Source organism: Rhineura floridana, chromosome 4, assembly GCF_030035675.1.
Source record: "Rhineura floridana isolate rRhiFlo1 chromosome 4, rRhiFlo1.hap2, whole genome shotgun sequence".
Taxonomy (NCBI): Eukaryota; Metazoa; Chordata; class Lepidosauria; order Squamata; family Rhineuridae; genus Rhineura; species Rhineura floridana.
In genome coordinates, this window is record NC_084483.1 from 200,937,138 (window position 1) to 200,961,197 (window position 24,060).

At 40.2% G+C, this 24,060-nt stretch overlaps 3 protein-coding genes across 8 annotated transcripts in view; 2 read left to right on the forward strand and 1 right to left on the reverse strand.

Annotated features, from left to right (window-relative positions):
* The window catches only part of PEX13 (peroxisomal biogenesis factor 13), a 17,155-nt gene extending 12,004 nt beyond the window's left edge, over window positions 1-5,151 (forward strand). For both annotated transcript variants that reach the window (XM_061625786.1, XM_061625785.1), the window contains exon 4: window positions 1,849-5,151. In XM_061625786.1, coding sequence (XP_061481770.1) covers window positions 1,849-2,147 — 299 coding nt within the window. In that variant the 3' untranslated portion in view covers window positions 2,148-5,151. The remainder of the gene's footprint in view (window positions 1-1,848) is intronic.
* On the reverse strand, window positions 4,312-16,972 carry LOC133384219 (uncharacterized). The gene is made up of 6 exons (XM_061626133.1): window positions 16,692-16,972; window positions 15,161-15,292; window positions 12,101-12,259; window positions 11,365-11,480; window positions 8,979-9,084; window positions 4,312-4,329 (listed from the first exon to the last, which is right to left on the reverse strand). The coding sequence occupies exons 1-6, from the start codon at window positions 16,920-16,922 to the stop codon at window positions 4,312-4,314; spliced, it is 762 nt and encodes a 253-aa protein (XP_061482117.1). The 5' UTR covers window positions 16,923-16,972.
* A 2,239-nt stretch (window positions 16,973-19,211) lies between these two features.
* Window positions 19,212-24,060, forward strand: part of SANBR (SANT and BTB domain regulator of CSR) — a 76,699-nt gene continuing 71,850 nt past the window's right edge. For 4 of the 5 annotated variants that reach the window (XM_061626482.1, XM_061626480.1, XM_061626484.1 and 1 more), the window contains exons 1-2: window positions 19,212-19,287; window positions 20,201-20,350. The gene's annotated coding sequence lies outside the window, so the exon portion shown is untranslated. The other variant, XM_061626481.1, reaches the window with a different exon arrangement.

Genomic DNA, 24,060 nt, shown 5'->3' on the forward strand with positions numbered 1-24,060 from the left:
GGACTCCCAACTCCTATCAGCCTGAGTCAGCATGGTCAGTTGTTAAGGGTGATGGGAGTTGTAGTCCAACAACATCTGGAGGGGCACAGGTTATTTTATTAATTTCTATACTACAAACTCATTTGAAATGTGGTGTTGGAGGAGAGCTTTGAGGATACCATGGACTGCAAAAAAGACAAATAATTGGGTGTTAGAACAAATTAAACCAGAACTATCACTAGAAGCTAAAATGATGAAACTGAGGTTATCATACTTTGGACACATCATGAGAAGACCTGATTCACTAGAAAAGAAAATAATGCTGGGGAAAACAGAAGGGAGTAGAAAAAGAGGAAGGCCAAACAAGAGATGGATTGACTCCATAAAGGAAGCCACAGACCTGAACTGACAAGATCTGAACAGGGTGGTTCATGACAGATGCTCTTGGAGGTCGCTGATTCATAGCGTCGCCATAAGTCGCAGTCGACTTGGAGGCACATAACAACAACAAAATACTACAACCTCTTATACATATATGTCTGCAAGGTAGAGAATTTCATCTAAAACCAACATTGGACTGGAGTCTCTCCATGTCACCAAGCAGTGAGAAAGTTTCAAAAGCACTTTGTCACATTTTAAGAAAGTAAATTCCACTTTCCCACCCCTGGAGTAGACAGTACTGTCTGGCTCAGTGATATGACTGTACAAGGTAGCTTCAGATGTTCAATGTCGAAATTTTAGTGCTTCATCCTGCTACCCTGGACTCAGCTCTCCAATTGTACCCCTTTAACTTGTGACTCTAGAATTTGTTAAAAATTATGGAGCAAAGAGGCAATTATCTAAGGCTTCCTTTGGAAGGAAGGGTGGGATATAAATTCAGTAAATAATAATATCCAGTTCTGATGTAAATGATTCTGTTGAATGTGTATTTGAATAAGACCTTTCATAAGCCTTGTAAATAAGGCCACAAGATTTTATAGCTTTTAAAGTTTTTTACTAGCCTGCTGGAGGTTGGTGGGGCAGGATGGAGAGTTCCATCCCTCCCTCAGCAGTCCACTACCTTTCTGTGCTGGGTGCAAAGGGCAGGGTGGGTTCCCTCCTCTTGTAGTCAGCTTGGTTTCTACACTGGCTGCAGAGGAGTGATGGAGCCTTTGTTTGCATGGACTTTCTTGTTGCCTATGGCTACCAGCCAAGTGTTTCAACCAGGCTGTGGAACCTTAGATCCATGGGCCGAATGTGGCCCTCCAGAACACTCTGTCTGGCCCTCAAGACTCTGTGCAAACCACAGCCCCTCCCCAGGCTGCGTCCCTCACTGCCCGTGCTTCACACTTTCCTGGAGTGTTTCTGCCAGCTGGAATATGTCTTTGAAGAGCCCTATTTCACAAAGGAAAGAGACACGTCCATTGCTCTGCCCACTTTTGTGCCTGGCCATGCCTACTACCAGCATGAAGCCCCTGGGAAGTGTGGGAATGCAGCCCTCGGCCTGAAAATGTTTCTCCACCCCTGGCTTAAATAAAGGAAGCAGTGCTAAATATATTTATAAAAATACTTTTGGGTGAAAGGATATATTGTATGAACTTTCCGAAAGTTGCGCTTAACTGTTTCTGTTAATGAAATTTGCCAGTCATTTTTTACTATACATTCTTACTGCTTTATTTACATGTTAATCTTTTGGTCATTGGACCATTTTACTAATCACATCTCAAGTGTGCTCTTCAGATTGGCTTTCGTTCAAGTCTTCAAGTTTGGGAGGGTCATACAAAATCTAACCGAACCGGTCTTTGCAGAGTTCTCCAAATACTTTTGACAACTCATTATCAGTGTATGGGCTCTAGTATGATAACTGTGGCTTTCTTTTTTTCTTGCCAGAACAACAACCCAAGATACGTGGCTGGCTTTTGGCTAGCTGTGACGGACGGACGACAGGACTTGTACCAGCTAATTATGTCAGAATACTCGGCAAAAGGAAAGGGAAGAGAACCACAGAGCTGGAGAAGGTTACAGAGCATCAACCAATCCTTAGCAATACCACTTTGATTCGAGGAGCCACAGCTGCTGACACTTTGGAAGAGCAAGAAGCAGCCTTTGAGTCTGTTTTTGTAGAAAACAGTAAAGTTCCTGTCACAGCCAGCTCTGCTGTGCTTGGTGGAGATAAACAGGACCTTTGATGTGTTTGAAGATTTATCAATGTGATCATATTGTGGTCACCAGTAATACTGAGGATGACCATTCAGTAGTGATGTAGCAGAACACTGTTGTTGACTGCATCAAAGTAACTTGTTGTTCACACTGGGTAGAATCATTGTGAGGGATGTTATTGGCCTACCCCTATACTTGGTTCTTTGGCATTGAGTATTGAATTAAGCAAGCTGGCATCAATTTTATTATCTCAGGAGTGGTTGAGCTTTGGAATCTAGAGGGCTTGACACCTTATGCCCCTCAGCAAAAGGAGCTGGGCTGTCAGGTTCCTCTTGGTGACTGAAGAATCCACTGAGTGTAGCATCATTGTGATGGTACTGAGAGAGAACATGATTGCAAAGTGTCTTTAAGCATATTGTGAGATTGTGGTTTTCCCCTTTTCTTAAACCCAGTTTTTGTGAGATGAATCTTTGGCTCATGGAAATGTCAGGCTATCAACAGGAAAACTTTAAGGCGGGGAAGGTGGATTAACATTTCCCTCAGTAGTTCTATACAGAAGGCATTTCGGCACTGGCAGCAAACCTAAGTAACTGTAGTTCCAAGAAGATATGCGCTACCATGACATTGGCCCTCTTTTCATATATAAGCTTTCTCCTTTATGAGACTTGAAAGCTGCTCCTTTATGCTGCCTTTGTTCTATCCCTGTGGTTGACACTTCGTGTAATCCTTTGCCTGGACTTTGCTCTTTAACTAGAAAAGCTGCATCACTGGTTTTCCTTCTAATTCACTTTAGGGGCAATATCCAACTCCCGCTCTCCTCTTCCTATGTGCCCCCATGTCCCCTAAATCTATTCTGGGGGTTCCCCCAGCCTTCTGAAACAGACTTCAGGAGCATGTGGGGTGCGCAGAAGGAGGGACAGTTCCTTTGCACAAGTGGAAATCCTTGTGCTAATGGATCTGTTTAGTTGGATACTGATCTATATTTTGGCCCTGTCTTCTTCCTGGAAATTTTCATTCAATCCACTGAGAATACCTTGCTGAGGCTCAAAATACATGGGATAGTAGCACATCTATGTTTTAAACTCAGACCTGCCACCATCATATGCAGTCTCAGCCTGAATGTTTCGTAAACATATACATAAATCTTTTTCTCCAGTCCCTTAAAATTGCAAATGTGAGCTGTTTAGTTTCTAAGTTAAACATTCTACATCGTAATCTTGTGGTATTTGCTTTACTAAGGATGCTAAACTTGGTATTTACTTACATGTGAGATGGTGTTTTACAAAGCCAGACTGACAAATAAATAAAAAATTGTTGTTTTTTTTAAAAAATAATGTTTACTACTATATTGATGCCATATAATTCTGTATAGCGAGATAAAAGAGCAGATTTTTCTGAGAGGACTTGATTGATAAAACTAAATTCAGGGTATGACTTGTTAGATAGTGGTACATCAAAGCTCTACAATGTCTGCAGCAGCTTGGAGCTTCCAGTGCTACAGAATTGAATATTCCTCTTTTTAGACTGTCTTAAATGAATTTCCAAAATTGGAAAGTATTGAATCTGCCACATGCACATCTTGGATTTTCTTCTTTGAATCTTAAATTGAAATCCTTCTGTAGAGTTCCTTATCCTCAGTTTCACTACAAAACAATTAATGTTCTTATAACTAACACCTTTACTTGCATTAATTTCTGAGCAGTTTTATTTGCTAGGGCAAAACAGAATGAATAGTGGTGAACAGGTTTATATGGTACTTTTCATAAATCTAATAGTATTGCTTGAGGTAGTTTTGCAAAACTGTTTATGTTCATGCACAGTATAACTGACTAATGTGCTGAGGTGTGAAAGACAGGAATCATCTTTGACTCCTTTCTGTTCAATAAAAGAGCAATGCAACGGCTTCTGGTGACAGTGTTGAAATTCTTGTTTAGTGAGATGATAGTAGCTATGGGTCAAGAAAATGGAAAGCCAGGATTAGAGCAGGATGGGCCAGTCATACTTTTATTATTGGATTTTAATTTTAAAGACATATCCTTTCAATTCTCAAAAAAGAATTCGAGTTGGCTTACAGCCTCAAAAATATTAAGAAATATAAAAACAACACAAGATACATTCAACCATCATTATAATAAAACAGCAATTAACACAGGAAGCAAAAAATTCCAGCAAGCAGCATAAAGAAAATGTAGGTCAACAGCACTGATAAACCTATACAAGAAAGATAACACAGTGTGGGGAAAATCGAAGCACACTTTGGATTAGTCTCCAGTAGAGCACAAATGGCATCACAAGATCCAACCTCATAGCTCCTAGGACTCACCATCCTGCGGTTTACCTTGAAGCATGTGCATCGAATCCAAATTGTTTGCATGACTAAGAACTGATCTTTTTTAAACTGGAGTTCCCCTGCACAGAGAGAAAGAAAATTCAGGTGGCTGAAATTTTATCTATATTGCTGGAGTTGTTGGTCATGATCTGCTTAAAGCAGTTAGGTGGTAATTTCTGTATGTAAACTTGAGATTTTAACTAAAGAAATACTTGACTTTCAATATCTTGAAAATTCAAACTGGCTGGGATGGAGTGGGGAAATGTTCTACATTTTCATTAGAAGTTCAAATGTTTTCAGCTGGTGAAATCTAAATGTCACATTTAATTTTTCTGATAATAGTAAAATCAGTAGGCTGAAAAGTGTTTTTCTTAAAAAGAATTCATTATTGATTGATGGACTTCTACCCGGATCCTAAATATATTTCCCTGAAAGAAAGTCCTACTGAATTTGATGGGCTTCCTTCCTTGTATGCTTAGGTTTATCTTACTTTATACTTGCTTGAACTGTACTTAAGAGTTTCATATCTATGCATATTGCACTTCAAAGTATGCATAGTGAACCCTGACTGTGACTCTTTGACTTTGTACTTGTTTTATTGGCACCAGAATGAAAGTTGGTGTAAATGACTTAGATTTTACTAAAAGTTTTATCACGCAGTTGGATTAACCTTGATGAATCTATTAAATGCCATTGAAACTTCAGTACAGCACTCTTTTCTAGAGAACTTTAAGTTGACACTGAAATCACAAGTATCACCTCAAAATGAAATATAGTCCTGCAGCTATATCAATTGTATGACTCAGCCACTTTTTAAATTTAGATAGTATTAGTTATGGTAATGGTCAGTTGTTCTTGCATGCCAAAAAATGAGGGTTTTTTTATTTGACTCTTCTTGATATCAGAGTGCACACAGTCACCTTATTTATGTCTCTGCAAGTTATGGCCATATTTTGAATTCATGCAATTTATAAACATATTAAAATATTTACATTGACTAATTCTTTTTGATTTCCCCCCATCAGAACATTGTACATTTAGGAGCAGGGTGCAAAAAAGATATTTATTGTGTGGGAGTCTAATCAGAATTAGTGTAAAAAGGTCAAAAGCACAATTGAAAGCACTCAGAAGCTGGCCCAACTGTAGCCAAAGATATTTATTCAATAGTAAATGCACGGAGGAGCCCTAAAGCTGTACTCCTGGCAACCTACTTATTGAGTGGATTTACTTGCACAAAGTTTATGTGGAGGTTAGATTATATACTGTCTTTATGGAACATTTGTTCTGATTTGTTTGCAAGGTGGTTAGAAGACAATGAGCATTCACCCTGATTTGCTTCTGGGACATTTCAATGTCTTCCCATTAGTTGTTTATGCACCCCACACTCTTCAATGCATTTACCTGTTGGTTTCCAAACTACAAAAAGTCTGATTCCTTTTTTAAAGTGGATTTGTTGCACTAAGTCAGGGCTGGGGAACATTTGGCCTTCCAGATGCTGTGGAACCACCAATTCCCATCAACCCAAGCTAGCAGGGCCATTGCTTAGGGATCATGGGAGTTGTAGTCCAAAATAACTGGAGATCCAAAGGTTTCCCAGCTCTGCGCTAGGGCAACAGAGCTCTTTAATCCACTTTTATTGCACAAACCTAAAGCTCCAGTGTGTGTTTGAATCCCTCACACAAATTACTGTCTGAAGGCACCTTTCATCACTTAGAACAGCAATCCTATTTGTGTTTCTTTTAAGTTATTTTTAATCATGCATCCAGGTACACATTTAATTTAGTGCAGTCAAGGAAACATGCATGTACCCTCCAGCTTGGCTGAGTTAACTAAATTAACAGGCTAGAAAGACAGTTCAGATAGAAAGGTGGGTTAATGCTACCCTTTTGTTCTAATGAATTCAGGGAATTAGTTGTGTTTTTGTGTGAGGAAGTTACTCTCTGAAAGATTCACATCCTATAGAAGCATAATGTATTTGGCCCTTAAGTATATTTGGTGAAGGTATGGGCTTTTTAAACATACCTCAGCAACAGATAAGGAAATGTGTACTGTTTTGTGTGAGAGATCATAATGCAGCTGTACTGAGAAACAGCAGGAAAGATGTTCAGAGGTAATGGTGAATTTGGAACTGAAGAGTACTGTACAAAGGCCACTTGGAGTAAGCTGTCCTTGACTCTAAAGTTAATAAAGCAACCTGAGGGAGCCACAAAGCTCTCTTCAACAACATTCATGATGAGATACTTATCCCAAGATTGGATAATAAACTGTAACCTTGTAACTGAATCACAATGATGCTTTTAGGATCATGGCCATACTCTTTAGGGTTTGGCTTCCTGTAAATGTCACAGCAATCTGGGCAGAATCAGCTGGCATAGGGATTCAGCTACAGAGATGGTGTAATTGCATCCTGTATTCAACAAATGTTGGATTAGATGATCTCCAAGGTCCCTTCCAACTCCTATGATTCACTTCTTTATATGTGCCAGTTCTGTCTTTGATGCTTCTGTAAAAAATGACTAAAGTATTGTAAGTGTTCCTTATAACCCCTCTCAAAGCTGATTTGATTCCTACTGGTTGCAATCTTACCATTTCCTTAAAACAAAAGTGTGTTTTCTAGTAAAATTGAACACCAGTATGGCAAGTGTCCTGTGCAGGATCCGTGTTCCTGTGTCTTGACTTATGAGTAAAGAGGAGGTATAATCTTTTCCTACTTCACCGTCTTTGTCATGAGAGTGATTTGAGGGGGGAATATCCTGATGAATACTGAAATTAGTTTTGTGATTGACAACACACACTACAAATGTTGCCCAGGCAATTCCTACATTTGCTGGTGCAGTTGTTTTGTGCTGACCTCTATAACATGCTTATCTGATGTATTTACTCAGACAGGCAATGACTTCAATGAAAATGATGCATCAAAGAGAGAGAAAGGACACAAATGCCAGAGGAATATTTGAATATATTTTAAAGCTAGAAAGGGAAAAATGACACCACCACCCATTTGCATCCCGTCCTCTAAGAAGCTCACTGGCATACATAGAGGGTCCTTTAGTCCAAGAGTGGGGGACCTTTTTGACTCCACAGGCCAGAACCTCAGGGATTGTCATTTACCGTGACCTTAACCAATACAGTGGTCTGCTGCCACAGTGCTTTGAAGTTCCAAAGGCAGTGCTTGCAAAGCCCCTTTCAGCCAAGCCCCTCCTTACCTGCCACACATCTGTAGGCGGGCATGGCTTACCCAAAACGGCCTTGTGGGCCAAATGGGGAAACTTGTTCGACTAAGCTTGGCCTATGGGCTAGAGGCTCCCCACCCCTGCCCTATTCTCACAACAATGGTGTAAGGCAGGTTGCTGGGAGATGGTGCAGGATTTCTTGTAACCCAATGTCTCATTTAAAGATTTCCTAAACTGCACTGGCCCTTTCACATTCAATGTCTGACATACAAACAGACTGCAAAGGGGGCTACTGCAACAGTTAAGAACCCTGTAAATTACAATCCTACATTATGGAGTGTTTCTTGTATACTTTCCATCTTGTACAAATTTGCTCTTAAACTAGCTCTGAAAAAAAGTATTAAATGTGAACAACTTAAGCAAACCTGACTGAGCAATAGCCTGGAGCAATCTCTGTTTTGTATGGGTGGTGAATGTGGCACACTGAAGATGGCAACTTGGTAGCGAGATTTGCACCATTCTTCTTCCTTGGTCACCATTTTCCTGCATGCCTCCCAAATACATATGACATCAAAATAGCCTACTGGGGAGCAGTCTTATACATCATTGTCTACTTTGACTAGCAGCAGCTCTCCAGAGGTCCTTCCCATCAGCTGCTAATCTGAGCCTGTTAATTGGAGATATCAAGGAGTGAACTTGCGATCTTTTATATGCAAAGCACATGCTCTACCACTGAGCTACGTTTTCGTGTTGAGAGCTTCCACACAGCTGATTCAGCCCCATAAATGTATGGTTTTAAAAGTCCCTCAGTTTCAAAAATGGGTTGCCATACAGCATTGGGGCTGCTGTTTGAAAAACACAAGCCAAAACTACTTTTAGGCAGGTAGAACTAGCGTGTAACTACTGTACACTTCCCATGGAACTCTGAATTTGATCTCACTGAGGTAGTAAACTTGTATTGGGCCTGTACCACTTCAGATAGGGAGGGATGAGGGTGTGGTCCTCCAGCTGTTGTTGGACCATAACTCCCATCAGCTCCACCTAGTGTGGTCAATGGTCAGGTTTAACAGTTTCCCCATGCCTGGAATGTTCACAAAATGGAATGTGCCTCCATGCAAAAATATTCCTTGTGTATAAAAAACTAGCGTGTCATAGAGAATCTAGGCTTGAACCCTCTTCCCTAACATGCTAGCTTTCTATGTAGTGGGAATTTTGTTGCATATAAGAACATTCCATCTTGTGAACCCCTATCTGAAGGGGCACAGTTTTGCCATGTCAATGGAAATGAGGCCCAATGATTTTTCAGTTGCTAAATGGATTTTTCAGCTTGCAGTAAATCTCTAAACACATTCTCTCACCTTTTTCGAATTGAGCTCTTTTTCAAGTTTTGTTTTGAGAATGTCTGATTTCTCCATAAATTTATTTATTTCTCTCCTTAGTTCATCTGTCTGTTCTTGATGTTCGCTGCAAGAAGAAAACAAATTCCAATAAGCAGTTTCTTTACAGTATGGTCAAGTAACTTGTTCAGTACCCATAGCCCACATTGGAATTCTATCATGATTTATCAGGCCTCAATACAATTCAATTTGTCTACCACGGATGTGCTGATTGGTTACAATAACTCAATTAATGCCAAGGTACCAGTCCTCATTCTACATTGATTATGTAATACATTGCAATTATGAGCCACAACTATACATTATTTTCTTCTAAACATCTCAAAGTGGGGAGATAAGATATTTCTGCAACAGAAGTCTAGACCTTTAGGACTGATACCTGAATTCTTCCCTCCCCCTCTATAAACAAATGAGAAAAAACACTTTTGTTGTAATATAAACTCAACCTGTTTAACATTTCGAGATGGGCTGAAAACAGAATGAAATTTAACAGGAGTAAGTGCAAAGTTCTACACCTACGAAAAAGAAACCAAATGCACAGGTATAAGATGGGGCATATTCGGCTCAGCAATACTATATGCGAAAAGGATCTTGGGATGATTGTTAATCACAAGCTGAATTTGAGTGAACAGTGTGATGTGGCTGTAAAAAAGATGGAACCGGACTGCCTTCAAGTCGATCCCAACTTATGGTGACCCTATTAATAGGGTTTCATGGTAAGCAGTATTCAGAGGTGGTTTACCATTGCCTTCCTCTGAGGCTGAGAGGCAGTGACTGGCCCATGGTCACCCAGTGAGCTTCATGGCTATGTGGGGATTCAAACCCTGGTCTCCCAGGTCATAGTCCAACACTCGCTCTCTGTTGTAAAAAAGGCAAATGCTATTTTAGGCTGTATTAACAAAAGTACAGTTTCCAAATCGCGTGAAGTACTTGTACCCCTCTATTCAGCACTGGTTAGGCCTCATCTTGAATACTGTGTCCAGTTCTGGACACCACACTTTAAGAAGGATGCAGACAAACGAACAGGTTCAGAGGAGGGCAACAAGGATGATCGGGACTGGAAACAAAGCCCTATGAGGAGTGACTGAAAGAACTGGGCATGTTGAGCCTTGAGAAGTGAAGGCTGAGGAGAGATGATTGAAGTACTTGAAAGGCTGCCACACAGAGGAGGGCCAGGATCTCTTCTCAATCATTCCAGAGTGCGGGACACAGAATAATGGGCTCAAGTTGCATGAACCCAAATTTTGACTGAACATCAGGAAAAACGTCCTAACTGTTAGAGCCATACGACAATGGAACCAATTACCTAGGGAGGTGGTGGGCTCTCCAACACTGGAGACATTCAAGAGGCGGCTGGACTGGCACCTGTTGGGTATGCTTTAATTTGGATTCCTGCATTGTGCATCGGTTGGACTCGATGGCTTTATAGGCTCCTTACAACTCTATGATTCTATGTAATTTAAGAATCAAGCTTTGTCCTTTAGACAACATGTTCTTCAATTCAACTGAAGGACGACCCCCATTAACTACAACTTTATGACTGATTCACCCAGTCTTTGGTGGAAAGTGTCACTAAACAGGGTTATTTATTAAGAACAGCACTGCTGGATCAGACCAAAAGCCCATCTATTCCAGCATCCTGTTTTCTATAGTGATTATGAAGGCAATAGCTTTCCCCTGCTGCTGCGCCCCAGTAAGGCTTTGTGAAAGACCATTAGTAATCTTGTCCACTGTAGATCAGTCCTGCACAAGGGTTAGCATATATGGATCTGTGATTAGTATCAGCCTGTCATATTACGACACAAAGTTGGCATGTTGCTAGGATGACATAACCTGCAGCTGAGTTTAGGTCAGTGAAAGTCAGCTATTTGATAGGAATTCTGAATTTAAAACGAGTGCTAAGCCTGCATATTCTGCTGAACAGTTGCCCCATGTAAACATGTGTTATGACACTCTTTGTGACCTCTGGATCAAACAGCATTTTTTACACCTTTTTTTGATTCATGAAGGAAACCACTGTGTATCCTGAAAAACTGTAGTGTGATCTTGCAACACTTCGGTCTATATAAGGTTTCAATTCTACTCTGTCACTGGTCTACATGTTTGAGGTTCCATAAATGTAGTGCTGTTTGGCAGACCCATGACCCAGATCATGAATAAATAGGCAAAAAAATTAAGCCTTCAATCCTGCACAGAATTAAGCTGCTTAAATAACCCACTGATTTCAACAGGACTAAAATGAGTTTTCTGGTAGGGATTGCAGCCTCAGTTAAATGTTACATATCCAACTTTAGAATCGCACATATCATTTGAGGAGATCTCACTTTCAGACATTTAACCATCATACCGGGATTTTTCTTGGAAGCTACCAGAAATATATTGCTTTAGCTTGAGAATCTTTTCTTCTCTGCACCTTATATCAGCTTCGTTCTGCTTTTTCATTTCAAACACCAGCTCTGCATGCTACACAAGGAAGCAAAATATGGCAGTGTGATCACTAAATGCTGAGGAAATATGAAAAATGTTTATGTTCCGGATAAAGTTTTATTGTGAGCTGTCTCAAGGGCCCAAGTGGCCTGAAGTCTGTATTAGAATGAAATAATACAGGCATACCCCGCTTAACGTCGCTTCACTTAACGTCGCCTCGCTATAACGTACATGCTCCATATGCCTGTATTTCTCCAGAAATGCAGGGCAGCAGCAGAGGCTTTAGCGCGTGGGGGTGGAAATAAACGCGATCGCACCACCGTAAATCAGCTGGGAGACGCGATTGCGATCATCTGGGAGGCGTGGTAGCGCAGCAGCAGAGGCTTTAGAGCATGGGGTGGAAATAGACGCGATCGCGCCACCGCAAATCGGCTGGGAGGCGCGGCAGCGCAGCAGCAGAGGCTTTAGCGCAGGGCTTTGAGGCTCCACATGAAGAAGAGGTAAAAAATTTTTTAAAAGGTAGTGCTTCACTTTAAGGACATTTTTGGTTTACGTACTCGCTCTGGTCCCATTGAGTATGTTAATGCGAGGTATTACTGTATTAATTTAAATAAAGCAAGAGAGACAAATTGTACCTGTTTTCCTTTTTGACAAACCTTTGTTTCTTGTTTTTCAATTATTTTTGTGTAATGTGTTATAGTTTCACTGAGCAACTGGATCTTCTCCTTGACTAAATGCTCTGATTCTTCCAGTCGCCTTTCAGTGTCTTTCTGATGTTCTTTTTCTGATTCAATTGCTGTTTTATACTCAGTAGCCTGTTAAAAAAAAATTCAAATCACTTATACTAATCTCATACAGCCACATCCCATGTTTGCTTACTCAGAACAAAGTCCTTCAAATCCTTGCTCAAAAACCACCTTTAAGCACAACCTCCTATTTCCTGTGTCCTTTTGTAACAAATCCTAAGAATATATAATTAAATAATACATATTATTTCCCTGTCAACCTGATTCTTCTTCCTTTCTTCTTTTGTCCTCCAGGCAGATACAATGGTACCATACAAGTAGTAACATTCCCAACTAAGCATTCTTATTACCAAGCTGGCATACATAGCTAGGCGTGTGCTAGAAATCTGCTCAGTCTGGATCTGGTACCAAATTTTCTATTAATTAGCTTATTTTCTATCGCTGCAGATCTGAATTTTATGTAGCAATTTTCCACAGGTATTCTCAAAAATGGATTTTTTTAAAAAAAATCCACCACTAAAATATCAACATTAAGAATGATAATTCTTATTGATATTTCCATTCATTTATTGTTATTTACTTTCAAAATATAGATATTTCATTTATTGATTTTTTCTTTAAAAATATCAGTATTAATATCAATATCTTTTGTGAGGAAAAAACAGTTTGGTAAATGTGGCTAGCAGGCAAAATACAAATTTGAATCGATACCGGCTGATTATGTCAGCAGAATGCTTTTGAACTGACACCGGCCAGCAGCTCCCAACCCTAAACAGGACTGTAGATTTAGTTGCTGTAGCCGGCATTCCTATAATTGTGGCAGCTCTGACTTAAATATAGAGCTCCTTTGCCTGCAAAAGCTGCTTTAGAAATGTCAGGGAAATGAAAACTCCTTTGCGTGTGCAAATTTGTTCTCTTGAAACAAACGGGATAGTCTGTGTCCGCAAGAGTCCTGCATCACAGTAAAGTGCACACAGGGCTCTAGGTCAGAACAAACACATTTTTAATTACAACAGACTTTTCTCAAACAAGAGGTTTCATATTATCAACAAACTTATTTTAAAAAACATTTGTAGCTTAATCCTATGCAGTTTTCCTTTGAACTTAATTCCTAGTAGTAATTTAGGATTGGCCTCATAAGGTCTCTTGATATTCTGTTTATTTATATTTCATCTGTCAGAATTAATAATCATCCCAAGACAGGATACAAGAGAATAATAAAAATAAATTCCAAACTAAAACCATACACAAAATGCCAAATAAAAAACCCAGCAAAAAAATAAATAAAAACTACACAACAGCCTATCTAAAACAAGCCAATCTATTTATTTATTTATTTATTGCACTTGTATACCACCCCATAGCCGAAGCTCTCTGGGCAGTTTACAGCAATCAAAAACATTAAAACAAATATACAATTTAAAACACATATTTTAAAAACAATTTAAAACACAATTTTTAAACAATATAAAAACAATATAAAACACATGCTAAAATGCCTGGGAGAAGAGGAAAGTCTTGACCTGGCACCGAAAAGATAACAGTGTTGGCACTAAGCGCACCTCGTTAGAGAGGTCATTCCATAATTTGGGGGCCACCACTGAGAAGGCCCTCTCCCTTGTTGCCATCCTCCGAGCTTCTCTTGGAGTAGGCACCCGGAGGAGGGCCTTTGATCTTGAACGTAGTGTACGGGTGGGTTCGTATTGGGAGAGGCGTTCCATCAGGTATTGTGGTCCCAAGCCGTGTAAGGCTTTATAGGTCAAAACCAGCACCTTGAATTGAGCTCGGAAACATACAGGCAGCCAATGCAAGCGGGCCAGAATCAGTTTTATATGTTTGGACCATCTGGTCCCTGTTACCAATCTGGCTGCTGCATTTTGCACAAGCTGCAGTTTCCGAACTGTCTTCAATGGCAGCCCCACGTAGAGTGCATTGCAGTAATCTAAAAAAGCTTTGAGGAATAAAAAAAATCTCATCTAAAACCACCAGAGAGGAGGCTAGGCAGTGCTTATCGGGAAGTGAAATCCACAACTGAGGACTGGAGTTCCTGCCCGCAACAGCACAATTCTGCATGCATGTCTACACAGAGTTAAGTCCTTTCAGTTTCAAATGGGAATAGCTCCTAGGTAAGTGGGCATAGGATTTTAATGATGTTTAGGTGAAACCGCAAAACTCAAAAGGGTTGCATTCAACTAAGTCCTACTCAGAGCAGACCCATTGAAATTGGTGAATCTAAATTAATCATGTCTATTCACTTCAGTGGGTCTACCCTGAGTAGGACTAGCATTGAATACCACCCAAGGTGTTTTTTATGTGCCCCCCCCCAAAAAATATGCAATGCATGAATGTTACAAACAGATATTTGAAAACACATGTATTATTTAGATCAGTGGTTCCCAAACTCCCCCCCCCCACAGACCACTTGAAAATTGCTGAGGATCTTGGTAGACCACTGGATGATTTTTCTGCCTAGTGTAGCAATTGTAATGTTCTGTGCTAGAAGTGGTATGATTTTTAATTGTATTTTTATTGCTTCTTTTATTTTGTGTATGTTGTATTTTATTGTATTCCATAGAATTCAAATTGTAATACCATAAAATACGACATGAGAAATAAAAAAGCAATTACAATTCAATTAAAAACAATATGAATATTTAATGTGGTGGATGAGGCATCTGCAGTCTTCAACTGCAAATCCACAGACATGCCACAGACCAGTTTTGGAATCCCTGATTTAGATGCACTCATCAGAGAGTCACTATCTACTGCCTTTCCCTAAGCATATACGTTATACTTGACAACTTTCCTGTTTTTGTAACCCCAGACAAGGACAAAAAATGTGACATTGAGCCTCTGGTGAGCTCCCACACTTGATTTGTGGGCTGAATTTGGCTTGAAGGATCACAAGTTGTGGAGGTATGACTGAACGCTTAAGTCTCTCACAAATCAGAAAACCTAAATGTACAATACCTGGTCTTTAAGTGTTTTAATTAATCTTGATATTGATGACTCCTTTTCTTTTAGGATACCTTTGAGCTGCAGATGTTCCTTTTGCAGAGTTTTAAACTTTCTCAGAAAATTATTCTCTTCTCCTAAGGATGCCTGTTTGGTAATAAGAAAGGTGCCCATTGGTTAATTACAAGCACAGAATAAGCTAGAAATTTATTTCATGCCCCCTAGTGGTTATATTAATATACTAATTCAATTAAGAGCACAATCGTGACTGCTAATGTTGATGGCTGGCTCCTACAAGCCAATCAGTATGAAAGGGGAGTGTGTTACCCACTGAGAAAAGTCTTCTAACTTGCTTCCTTGTCCTTTCCTACTGATTGGAGCCAATCAGAGTGAAAGGAGGCAAGTCAGCCACTGAGAAGATTTTTCTCAGTAGCTAACACACTCTCCTTTCATTCTAGGGATGTTTGTTGTTGTGGGAGAAGACTTGCACGTGAAAGACTGAGGAGTGTGGAGATGATGATAGAGGCGAGTGAAGGGTCATGGTTTTAAGGGGCATGGTATGACTATCATGAAGAGACCCTGCACTTCTGAATTTGCCACTACACTCCTGGGTGGGGTTATCTCTCTCTGCAGGTCTCCATTGATGGAAAAGAACACCAACATTTGAGTGGAAAGCTACTACTAGCAGTTCTTCTGGTAGTAACAAACGTGTTTTGGGGTGAGATTGCGGGGGCAGTGGCTTTGGATCCAATCCTTGGGCTTCTTAAGTTACACCAGCCTAGAGCTGGCATAGTGAACAATTAAAAGAAACCATCTTGCACCTTGTTCCCTGGGTGGTGCAAACCAGCAAGACTTGGGATGAGGCAGTAGATCCACTAAGGTACTTCTTCTTCCCCGATCCCACAGAGGATTGTTCTGTGCGAGTACCTTCCATCCACACTAGCCCTACTGTCTCGAATTATCATTCTTTGTTCATTCAGTTTTTACTAAGAGTCCAGATAATGTCATTTCTACACAGTTGACTTTGGGTGTTTTCTGTGCACTCCTTCCATGTTTTTTTCAGACATGATTTGTGGCAATTAGGTTGGTAACAAGATGCAACTGCAGCTTCAACCTACCCAGCGCAGACACACAAACTACTACTAAGGCTCTCTAGGGCTTCTGTGCTCTTAAACATTTCCTCTTTGCAGGTTCAGTCCGTTTTATTACTTCCTGTTGATTATGAGCTGTATTTGGCCAGCTTGACATGGTTTTCATTTCTGAAGTGCAAAATTCCATTTTAGTGAGCCTCGCATGCAAAGTTAGTCCTACTGTAACTAGATGTATGTGTATTCCACAAGAACACAGTCTTACCTCTTGTTTTTATGCCAGAATATTCAAATGAAAAATGGTCACCATTTAAAAATGTATCCCCTGTGTTGATTTCAGCTCTTACCTACAGTATCTCAGTGGTTCCGCAAATCCACCTATAGTTGGCTGATCTTGAAAAAAATGAGGAACTTTAAATTTCTTGTTAAATTCTAAGTGGGGAAGGGAAATTGCTCACCTGAACAGATTTGGTCATGTGCAGTTTTTGTCTTATCATAGGATCACTCTCAACTTTTAAGGGTAATCCTGTTTCTTGATTTCCAGTTGCCACGCTGACAATGCAAGGTGCTACACTTGGTTTGACAGCCACATGAGTAAGAAGTGATCCAGGACTGCAATGTCTGATTGATTCATGAACTTTAAAGGCACATCCATTTATTTTCAACGCTTGGGACTTCATATGGGACATTATTTCTGAAGTCAAAAGCTTTTAGGATAAAGTCATCTATCTATATAAAAGTGAACTGGAAAAAAAATATCTTGAAAGGTGAGAGATAAACGAATGAAATCAACAAACACATTACCAACATTTTGTCTTTAGTGTCATGATGGAGAAACTGTGGTCCTCCAGATATTGTTGGACTCTGAAACTCTGAGACTCAACCTGAAAGCTCGTCCTACCTTTTATATACCCAGCTGATCACAGCACCCTGCAAGTGAGGGCCTCCTGCAGATATGATCTTATCAGGAGGTCTATTCCGCACAACATAGGTGGACCTTTAGTGTTGTGGTACCGACACTTTGGAATAGCCTTCCCTTAAATATTAGACAGGACCATCTCTGTTATCTTTTCGGCACCTACTGAAGACCTTCCTCTTTCAACAAGCCTTTTAAGTAGAGACCTTATCCCAGTCTGCATCTGTGTTAGATTGCTTTTTTAGATGTTTTTAAAGCTGTTTCTTAAAAGCTGTTTTTAAATATGTTTTATTTTAATATGTTTTAAAGTCTTTTGTTTTTAGGATGTTTTAGAGAAGTTTTTGTTTGCCGCCCTGGGCTCTTTCTGGGAGGAATGGTGGGATATATATCAAACAAACAAACTCCCTTCAGCCACAGTCAGCATGGCCAATGACCAGGGATGATGCAAATCATACTCCAATAACATCTGGAGGGCCACAGATTTCTCATCCCAGCCCTAGTACTGTAACCTAGGATGGGGCTGTGCAGATAGCAACAGCCTTTATTCTCAACAGTTGGAGTCATCATGATGAGGGTGCAGGTTTAGCCTCTCCCATCACCCCAACTGTATACCAGAGAGCAAATGTAGATTGTTGCTCACCCCAACTGTGCCCCTCGGTGTGATTTTCTCTCATATGATCCTATGAAAAGTACAATGCTGCAAGTAGGGAAAAAAGTTGCTTTCTACCGTGCCCCCAGCTATAGAGATCCTGCAAGGAGAATCACTGTTTAAATGTGCTTTTGTGAACAAAGCACAGAAAGACACATCCCTATTCCTCCATTTCACACACACGTGTGCAGAGTCCTCCCCCTCGGTGATGTACAGAACCTCCCTCTGTGCACTCCTTAGCCGTCAACAGGAATTGTGTTACTTGAACAATACGTTGAGTAATTTTGCTAACAGAGCATGTGCAGAGTGCTATTCCTGTAAGCAACCTCCATACCTCAGAGATTAGGAGGTTTTTTTCCAGACAGACATGTGCCCTGGCACCTCCAAGAGTCAGGCCAAACAAGTTATTTTATATATTTTCCAAAACAACCAAAATGGTCAGGGTCAGACTTCTGCAAATCTCCCACCAGAAGCAGCAATAATCATGATGAATGATTTATAAGAGCAAATGGGGGAGGCAGGAGCTGGCTTGATATGGCATCCAGCTACTGCAGAGCTGGCTAGGTTGTGTGTATGTGAAGGAAGAGAGAGAAAGGAAGAGATCTGGTCGGGAGGAAGGGGTGTCTTGCTGGTGGTGGCGACAGAGATGCCAAGTGAGGTTATAGTTTAGTTTTTGTCCTCCGTTTTAATTATGTTGCTCACATTTCAGAAACATATACTGGTTAATATGACATATTGGCAATTCTAAGTATATATGCAAAAAAATCCTGTCAAATCCATGGGTGTCTATTTTGTATTGCGTTTTCAAAAACTGTATTATATTTTAGTATTTTCAATTGTTTTTCTTGTGTTGTGAACATCATCTGTTGAAAGATATATCGGGAATACGCCGCAGGTAAGGGATGGTTGGGCCTGGGTGACGTCATTGTCAGGTACACGCAATTGTCTTTTACGAAATTATACGTTTGTGCGCGGGCCCGCGCCTCTTTTCCTCAAGTCACTCTCGAATCGACTTCCACCACCACCGTGCCCTTCGCTCTTCATCCCTCCCGCAGCGTCCCCACCTCCCTCCTTCCCTCCCTTAAACAGGCACCTTTTTCTCGCCTGGGAGGTTCGCCAGCAGTAGCAGCAGCAGTATGCCCGATGCAGCTTGTTGCTAGGCGACCAGACGCGGAGGGGCGTGGCGGGCTGCCTTGTGGGGAGAGGCGGGAGGGAGGGAGGGGAGGAGGGCGCTGCACTGCGACAAAGCGAAGCCGCGGGCGGGCTCATCGGTTCGAGCGGGCGCGCGCTGTACGTAACCGCCCTCCCGTCCCGCCATTGGCCCGTTTGGCCGGGCTTGCCGTAGCGCGGCGCGCGGATTGGCTTAGCTCAGCGTGACTGATGGAGCGCCTCTCCCTCCCTGTAAAAAACCAAACGTCTCTCTTTATGGTTGCTAGAGAGAGAGAGAGAGAGGGAGGAGAGAGAGAGGGGCAGGCGAGGAGGGGAGCAGGTGGGTGAGAGGGGAGGACTATGAGAATGTACCCCCTCACCCTCCGCATTTTATTAAATAAAGCTTATCATACTTGGGAAAAGGACAGGAGCTTTCTCGGAAGCTGTTTAATTTAATTTTTTTAATTATTATTTCAAAAATTATAACTGGCTTTGATTTGGTTGGGTACTTTTACGGGTGTGTGTGACTGTATAATGTTAATCATTTTATTGTATTTTTTAAATTGTAAGTTGTCTTGGCGGCTTGTTGCTTGTAGAAAACAGAAGGCTAGTAAATTGGAATAAATCAATAATAATGCATTAATAATGCATTAATAATTAATATCATTAGGGCCTGTAGCTCATCAAGTTCACGAAATGAAGGCAGTTGGGTGCTGTCTCTTATTTCCATAGTTTGGTGAAGTAAGGTAGACCCTAGAATACTAAGAATAATAGAACTTGTCAAGTCTCTTCCAAACTAGCTTGGATGTCCAATGCCTCTTAAAATAAATAAATAAATAAATAATACAGGAGGCAGCCCTTTGAAATCAGTGAGATCTGGTAGCCCTTCAGAAAAGAGGACTCGGGGAAGGGGATTGCCAAAGAGTTCCTGGCTTTGTGAGGAAGAAGCCATAGGCAGTGCCTGACTTGCTGGATCTGGGATGTTTGTGGGAGAATGCCTCAATTTCCCTTCCACCAGCACGCAGACAGATGGAGTAGGAGGGGTGTGTGTCAGCGGTTAGAGAGAGACTACCAGAAAGGGAAAAGATCCAGGTTATGACAAGACGGTGGAGTCATGCTCAATTTAGGATGCAAACCTGCCTCTTCTTTTTTCATCTTTCTGAAGACAGAAACTAAGGCAGAGCTGACGGGTCCTCTGTCTACTGAATCTGTGCGATCGAAGTGACACCCTCTGGCTCTTTGTCTCTCCTCAGGAATCAGGAAATATCAGTTTGGTCCTTGCCCTCCCCTGTTTGCTCATCTGGTGTTTTGCAGAGAGATGCTTTAACTGAATTTTTAATCCAGAGGCCGGTCATCTGTCAGTGTGCCTGGCAGCACCCTCTTTGTGTTGGAGCATACTTCAGGTAACTAGGGCCACTTGCTTCTTTTTGCTTTCTTCATATTCTCCATCCATCCTCATCTGTGTCTGTGCAACAAAGAGTTTAGACTCCTCAGAAATGTATGGAGGATGTGAGATTTTTAAGGGCCCTCTGTGCATACCAAAGGTGTTTTCAGCTAGACTTCTTTCTTTGCAGTTATAAGAGCTGCACGTGAACAGAGCAATGACTGTAGGGAAGTGGTGATGTATGGTGGGAAGATTTTTCTTTAAAAAAAATCTTTTCAGCTTTTGTTTACTTGGAGGGATGTCTTTTAATGGGTTCCTCTGTTACTCTTCATAGTATTAACCTAATTTTGGAAAGATACTAAATCTGTCCTGTTACATGACTATAGAGATAGTTGACTTTAAATCTTTACGCATTTTTTTTAAAAAAATCTTTTTGTTGCCATGTGTTGTTGCATGTTTTTTTTCCCTCAGAAAACTTGAGATCTCTGGGAAGGAAAACTTTTGCCTTGTTTCCTATGGCTTGTTGATCTGAGATGCTTACTTCTCTAATACTAAAACACACCTCAAATTTTACAGAAGCAAGCATTAGTTTCAGTGCAGTTCTAGCCCACTGAAATTCTCTTGCTTCCACGTAGAAACATTTCGTGTTATTTTGTTCATTTTGTACGTTGCCCAGAGTGGCTGGATGGCCAGCCAGATTGGCAACTAAGAAATCCAATAAATTAAATTAAATTAAATTAATTAATTAAATAGAAGTGAATTACTGTATTCTAAAGACTTATCCTGACAGTTGGTCAGAACATGTATATTTTTAGGACCCACCATGTTTTCTGTGATGTTGTTAAGGTTGCTTTTAACTGTTTTTAATTATATGTTTTAAAATTGTTGTAACCTTCCCTGGGACCTTTGAGTGAAGGGCAGGTACTACTACTCCTACCACAATTACTGCTACTACTTAGTAGTAGCCTTTTAAGTTGAGACCTATCCCAGTCTGCATCTGTGTCAGCATTGTTTAATATGTTTTTTAATAATGTTTTTAACCCTTTTTAAGGTTGTTTTTTAAATTGTTTTTAATGCTGTTTTGTTTTGATGTATTTTAAGATCTGTTTTTATGAAGTTTTAAAGTTTTTTGGTGCTTTGTTTGCCGCCCTGGGCTCCTGCTGGGAGGAAGGGCGTGATACAAATTAATTAATTAATTAATTAATTAATACTACTAAATGTGGGCAGGTAACTGTTATGTCTGTCTTCATTCCTTCCACAACTGTACGTACAGTGACACATTTGAGTCTAGATTAAAGTGATACTGCTTGCTCCCTGTTTCTGATCCTTTGTTCATGGGGCATCTTTTTAAATTCATATGCCAATATTTTCTTCAATATTTTTTCTCTCTCAAGAAGGTTACAGGTTTGGAAGGAGTACAGCATAGGCTCAGAAACACACAAATTTTAAATTAAAGTCAGCTTTTTAAGGATGTATTGAATAGGCTTAGTTTGGAAATATTGGACAAAGGAAGCTCTCATCATTTGTTAAGTACAACGTTTTATCTAGTTGTATGATTCCTAGGTATTACAGTTCCATAGTGTTTATCATTTCATGTAGCAGTGCTAAGGGTGATTGAGATGGCCTTAATTTTTCTGACCCTATAATGTTAATTTATGGAGGTTTCCTCCACTTGTGGATGAATCATTATCTGATGAGTTGGAGTCTCTCTCTCTCTCTCTCTCTGTGTGTGTGTGTGTGTGTGTGTGTGTGTCATATTAGCTTTCCTTTCAGCCCAAATTAAATGGATTGCTTTATTTTTGGACTATGTGTCGATCGGCATTTTATTTCAATGATTTTTCTACAGTAAATAAAGCTCATCATACATAACAAAGGAATCTAACAAAATTGCACTTCAGTGCCATTCCTCTTTAAAATCCTTGTCTGCTATTAGGGAAATATTGAGAAACTGATCCTTGCCTAAGCTGTTAAAACATAAATTAAAAGCCCCTTTTAAAAGAAAATCTTTTTTCTTCTGATAATTAACACCTATATATATGCTTTGTTTTCCTTTGCCTTTTTATAAAGTTCAGCATTCAGAGCTTTTTAAACCTTTTTTAATTGGTTTAGTTACTGTAAACCTATGGGGCGGTATACAAGTACAATAAAATAAATAAATAAATAAATAAAATAAATAAACAAACAAAGAAACAATGCAAATAAGCTCAGTGAGATATAACTCAGTCAAGTCGCAGAATTTAAAATGTATGCCTGAAATCAATTAGACTAATGCATTAAACCTAAATGTCTTTATTTGGGAGTAAACCCCATTGATCTAAACTGTTCTTACTTAGGATTGCACCCTAATCAGCTGAAATCAAAATACTGGGGCTTAATTAGTCACCCTTAGTTAGTTTGGGGAAGAGTCATAGCTCAGTGGGAGTATCTGTTTCGCATGCTGAAAGTCCCATGTTTAATCCCTCGCAGCTCCATGTAGGGCCAGGATAGACCCCATCTGAAATCCTAGAAAGCTGCTATCAGTCAATACTTTGTTCAGTCAGTGGTTTTACTTAGTATATGTTCCATGTCAATCATATTTCTGTTCTGCCTAGGTTTTCAGTCAAAGGTAAACATCCTATGTATAGAATGACCGATGTTGGAAATAAATGTAAACTTGTGTCCTTGTAGAATGTGCTGTTTTGGATATAAAGCTAAACTAAAGTTTAGCATTACAAGAATGGGCTTCAGTGAGCCTTTGGCTTGTGCACCCTCCCTCTGGCACAGCTGCGAAGAGGAGCATGAAAGGTTTTGCTTCTGTTTTCAATTCGCACCTTGTGATGTCTGAACTAGGGATGGAATCCACTGGCTGGTACAGGTTTGAAAGCATTCTGTTGCTGGTTTCGGTTCAAGTTTGTACTTTATCCACTAGCCACTGCTTTTACCAATCCGTTTTTTCCCTTGGAAAAAATACTGATATTCATATCTATATTTTAAAGGAAATATTGATAATTTAAAAGGAAACAGCAATATGTTGAAAGGAAATTGATAAATGAAAGGAAATCCTAATAAAATGTTTGTTCTTAATATCAATATTTTGAGGCAGATTTTTTTTAAAAATCCATTTTCAAAAATAGCCATAGAAAATCTCTACATAAACATCTAATCTACAACAACAGAAAATAAGTGAATTAAAGGAAAACTCGGTCCCAAATCTGAATTGACTAGAATTCTAGCACATCCCTGGGCTGAGCCACAGTTAGTGGAAGAAAGCCATCTTCAAACAATGGGTTATAAAACTGATTTGTTTTCACTAATTCTAGTTAACAGTAACCACAGTTTTAGGGTTTGGACTTAATGATAAACCCTGGTTAAAATCTGAAGTGGAAGCTTCCAGTTTCATCCTCGTACCCTGGAGATGGAGGGAATGTGGAAGCCTGGGGCTCACTGCCACTCATCCTCATCACGGGAAATTGCTATTTATTGTTGTATATGAATGGGGCCAATGTGTTGTATCTGCATTTTATATATTTGTTTTATGTGTATCTAGCTTTTTATTCACGGAGTTGGGTGTAAACAGCACACTTCTTCCTGAGAAGGAATCATTCAAACTGGGTGAAGGAAGCCTTGAACTGATTCGAACCCTGCATTCTTCATCTGAGGCCATGTTCTCCCTTCCGAGGGAGTTGCAGAGGGTGGCAATACGAGAACTGGCTTTCTCAGTGGTGGCTTTCTCAGTGGTGGCTCTCCACT

Coding starts and splice junctions, on each gene's coding strand:
- LOC133384219 (XM_061626133.1), bottom strand. CDS start 16,922: ATGTCCCATATGAAGTCCCAAGCGTTGAAAATAAATGGATGTGCCTTT. Junction 11,481..12,100: donor TTGAAAAACAAGAAACAAAG/GTTTGTCAAAAA, acceptor TTCCTTGTGTAG/CATGCAGAGCTGGTGTTTGA. Junction 9,085..11,364: donor AGCTTCCAAGAAAAATCCCG/GTATGATGGTTA, acceptor TTCTTCTTGCAG/CGAACATCAAGAACAGACAG.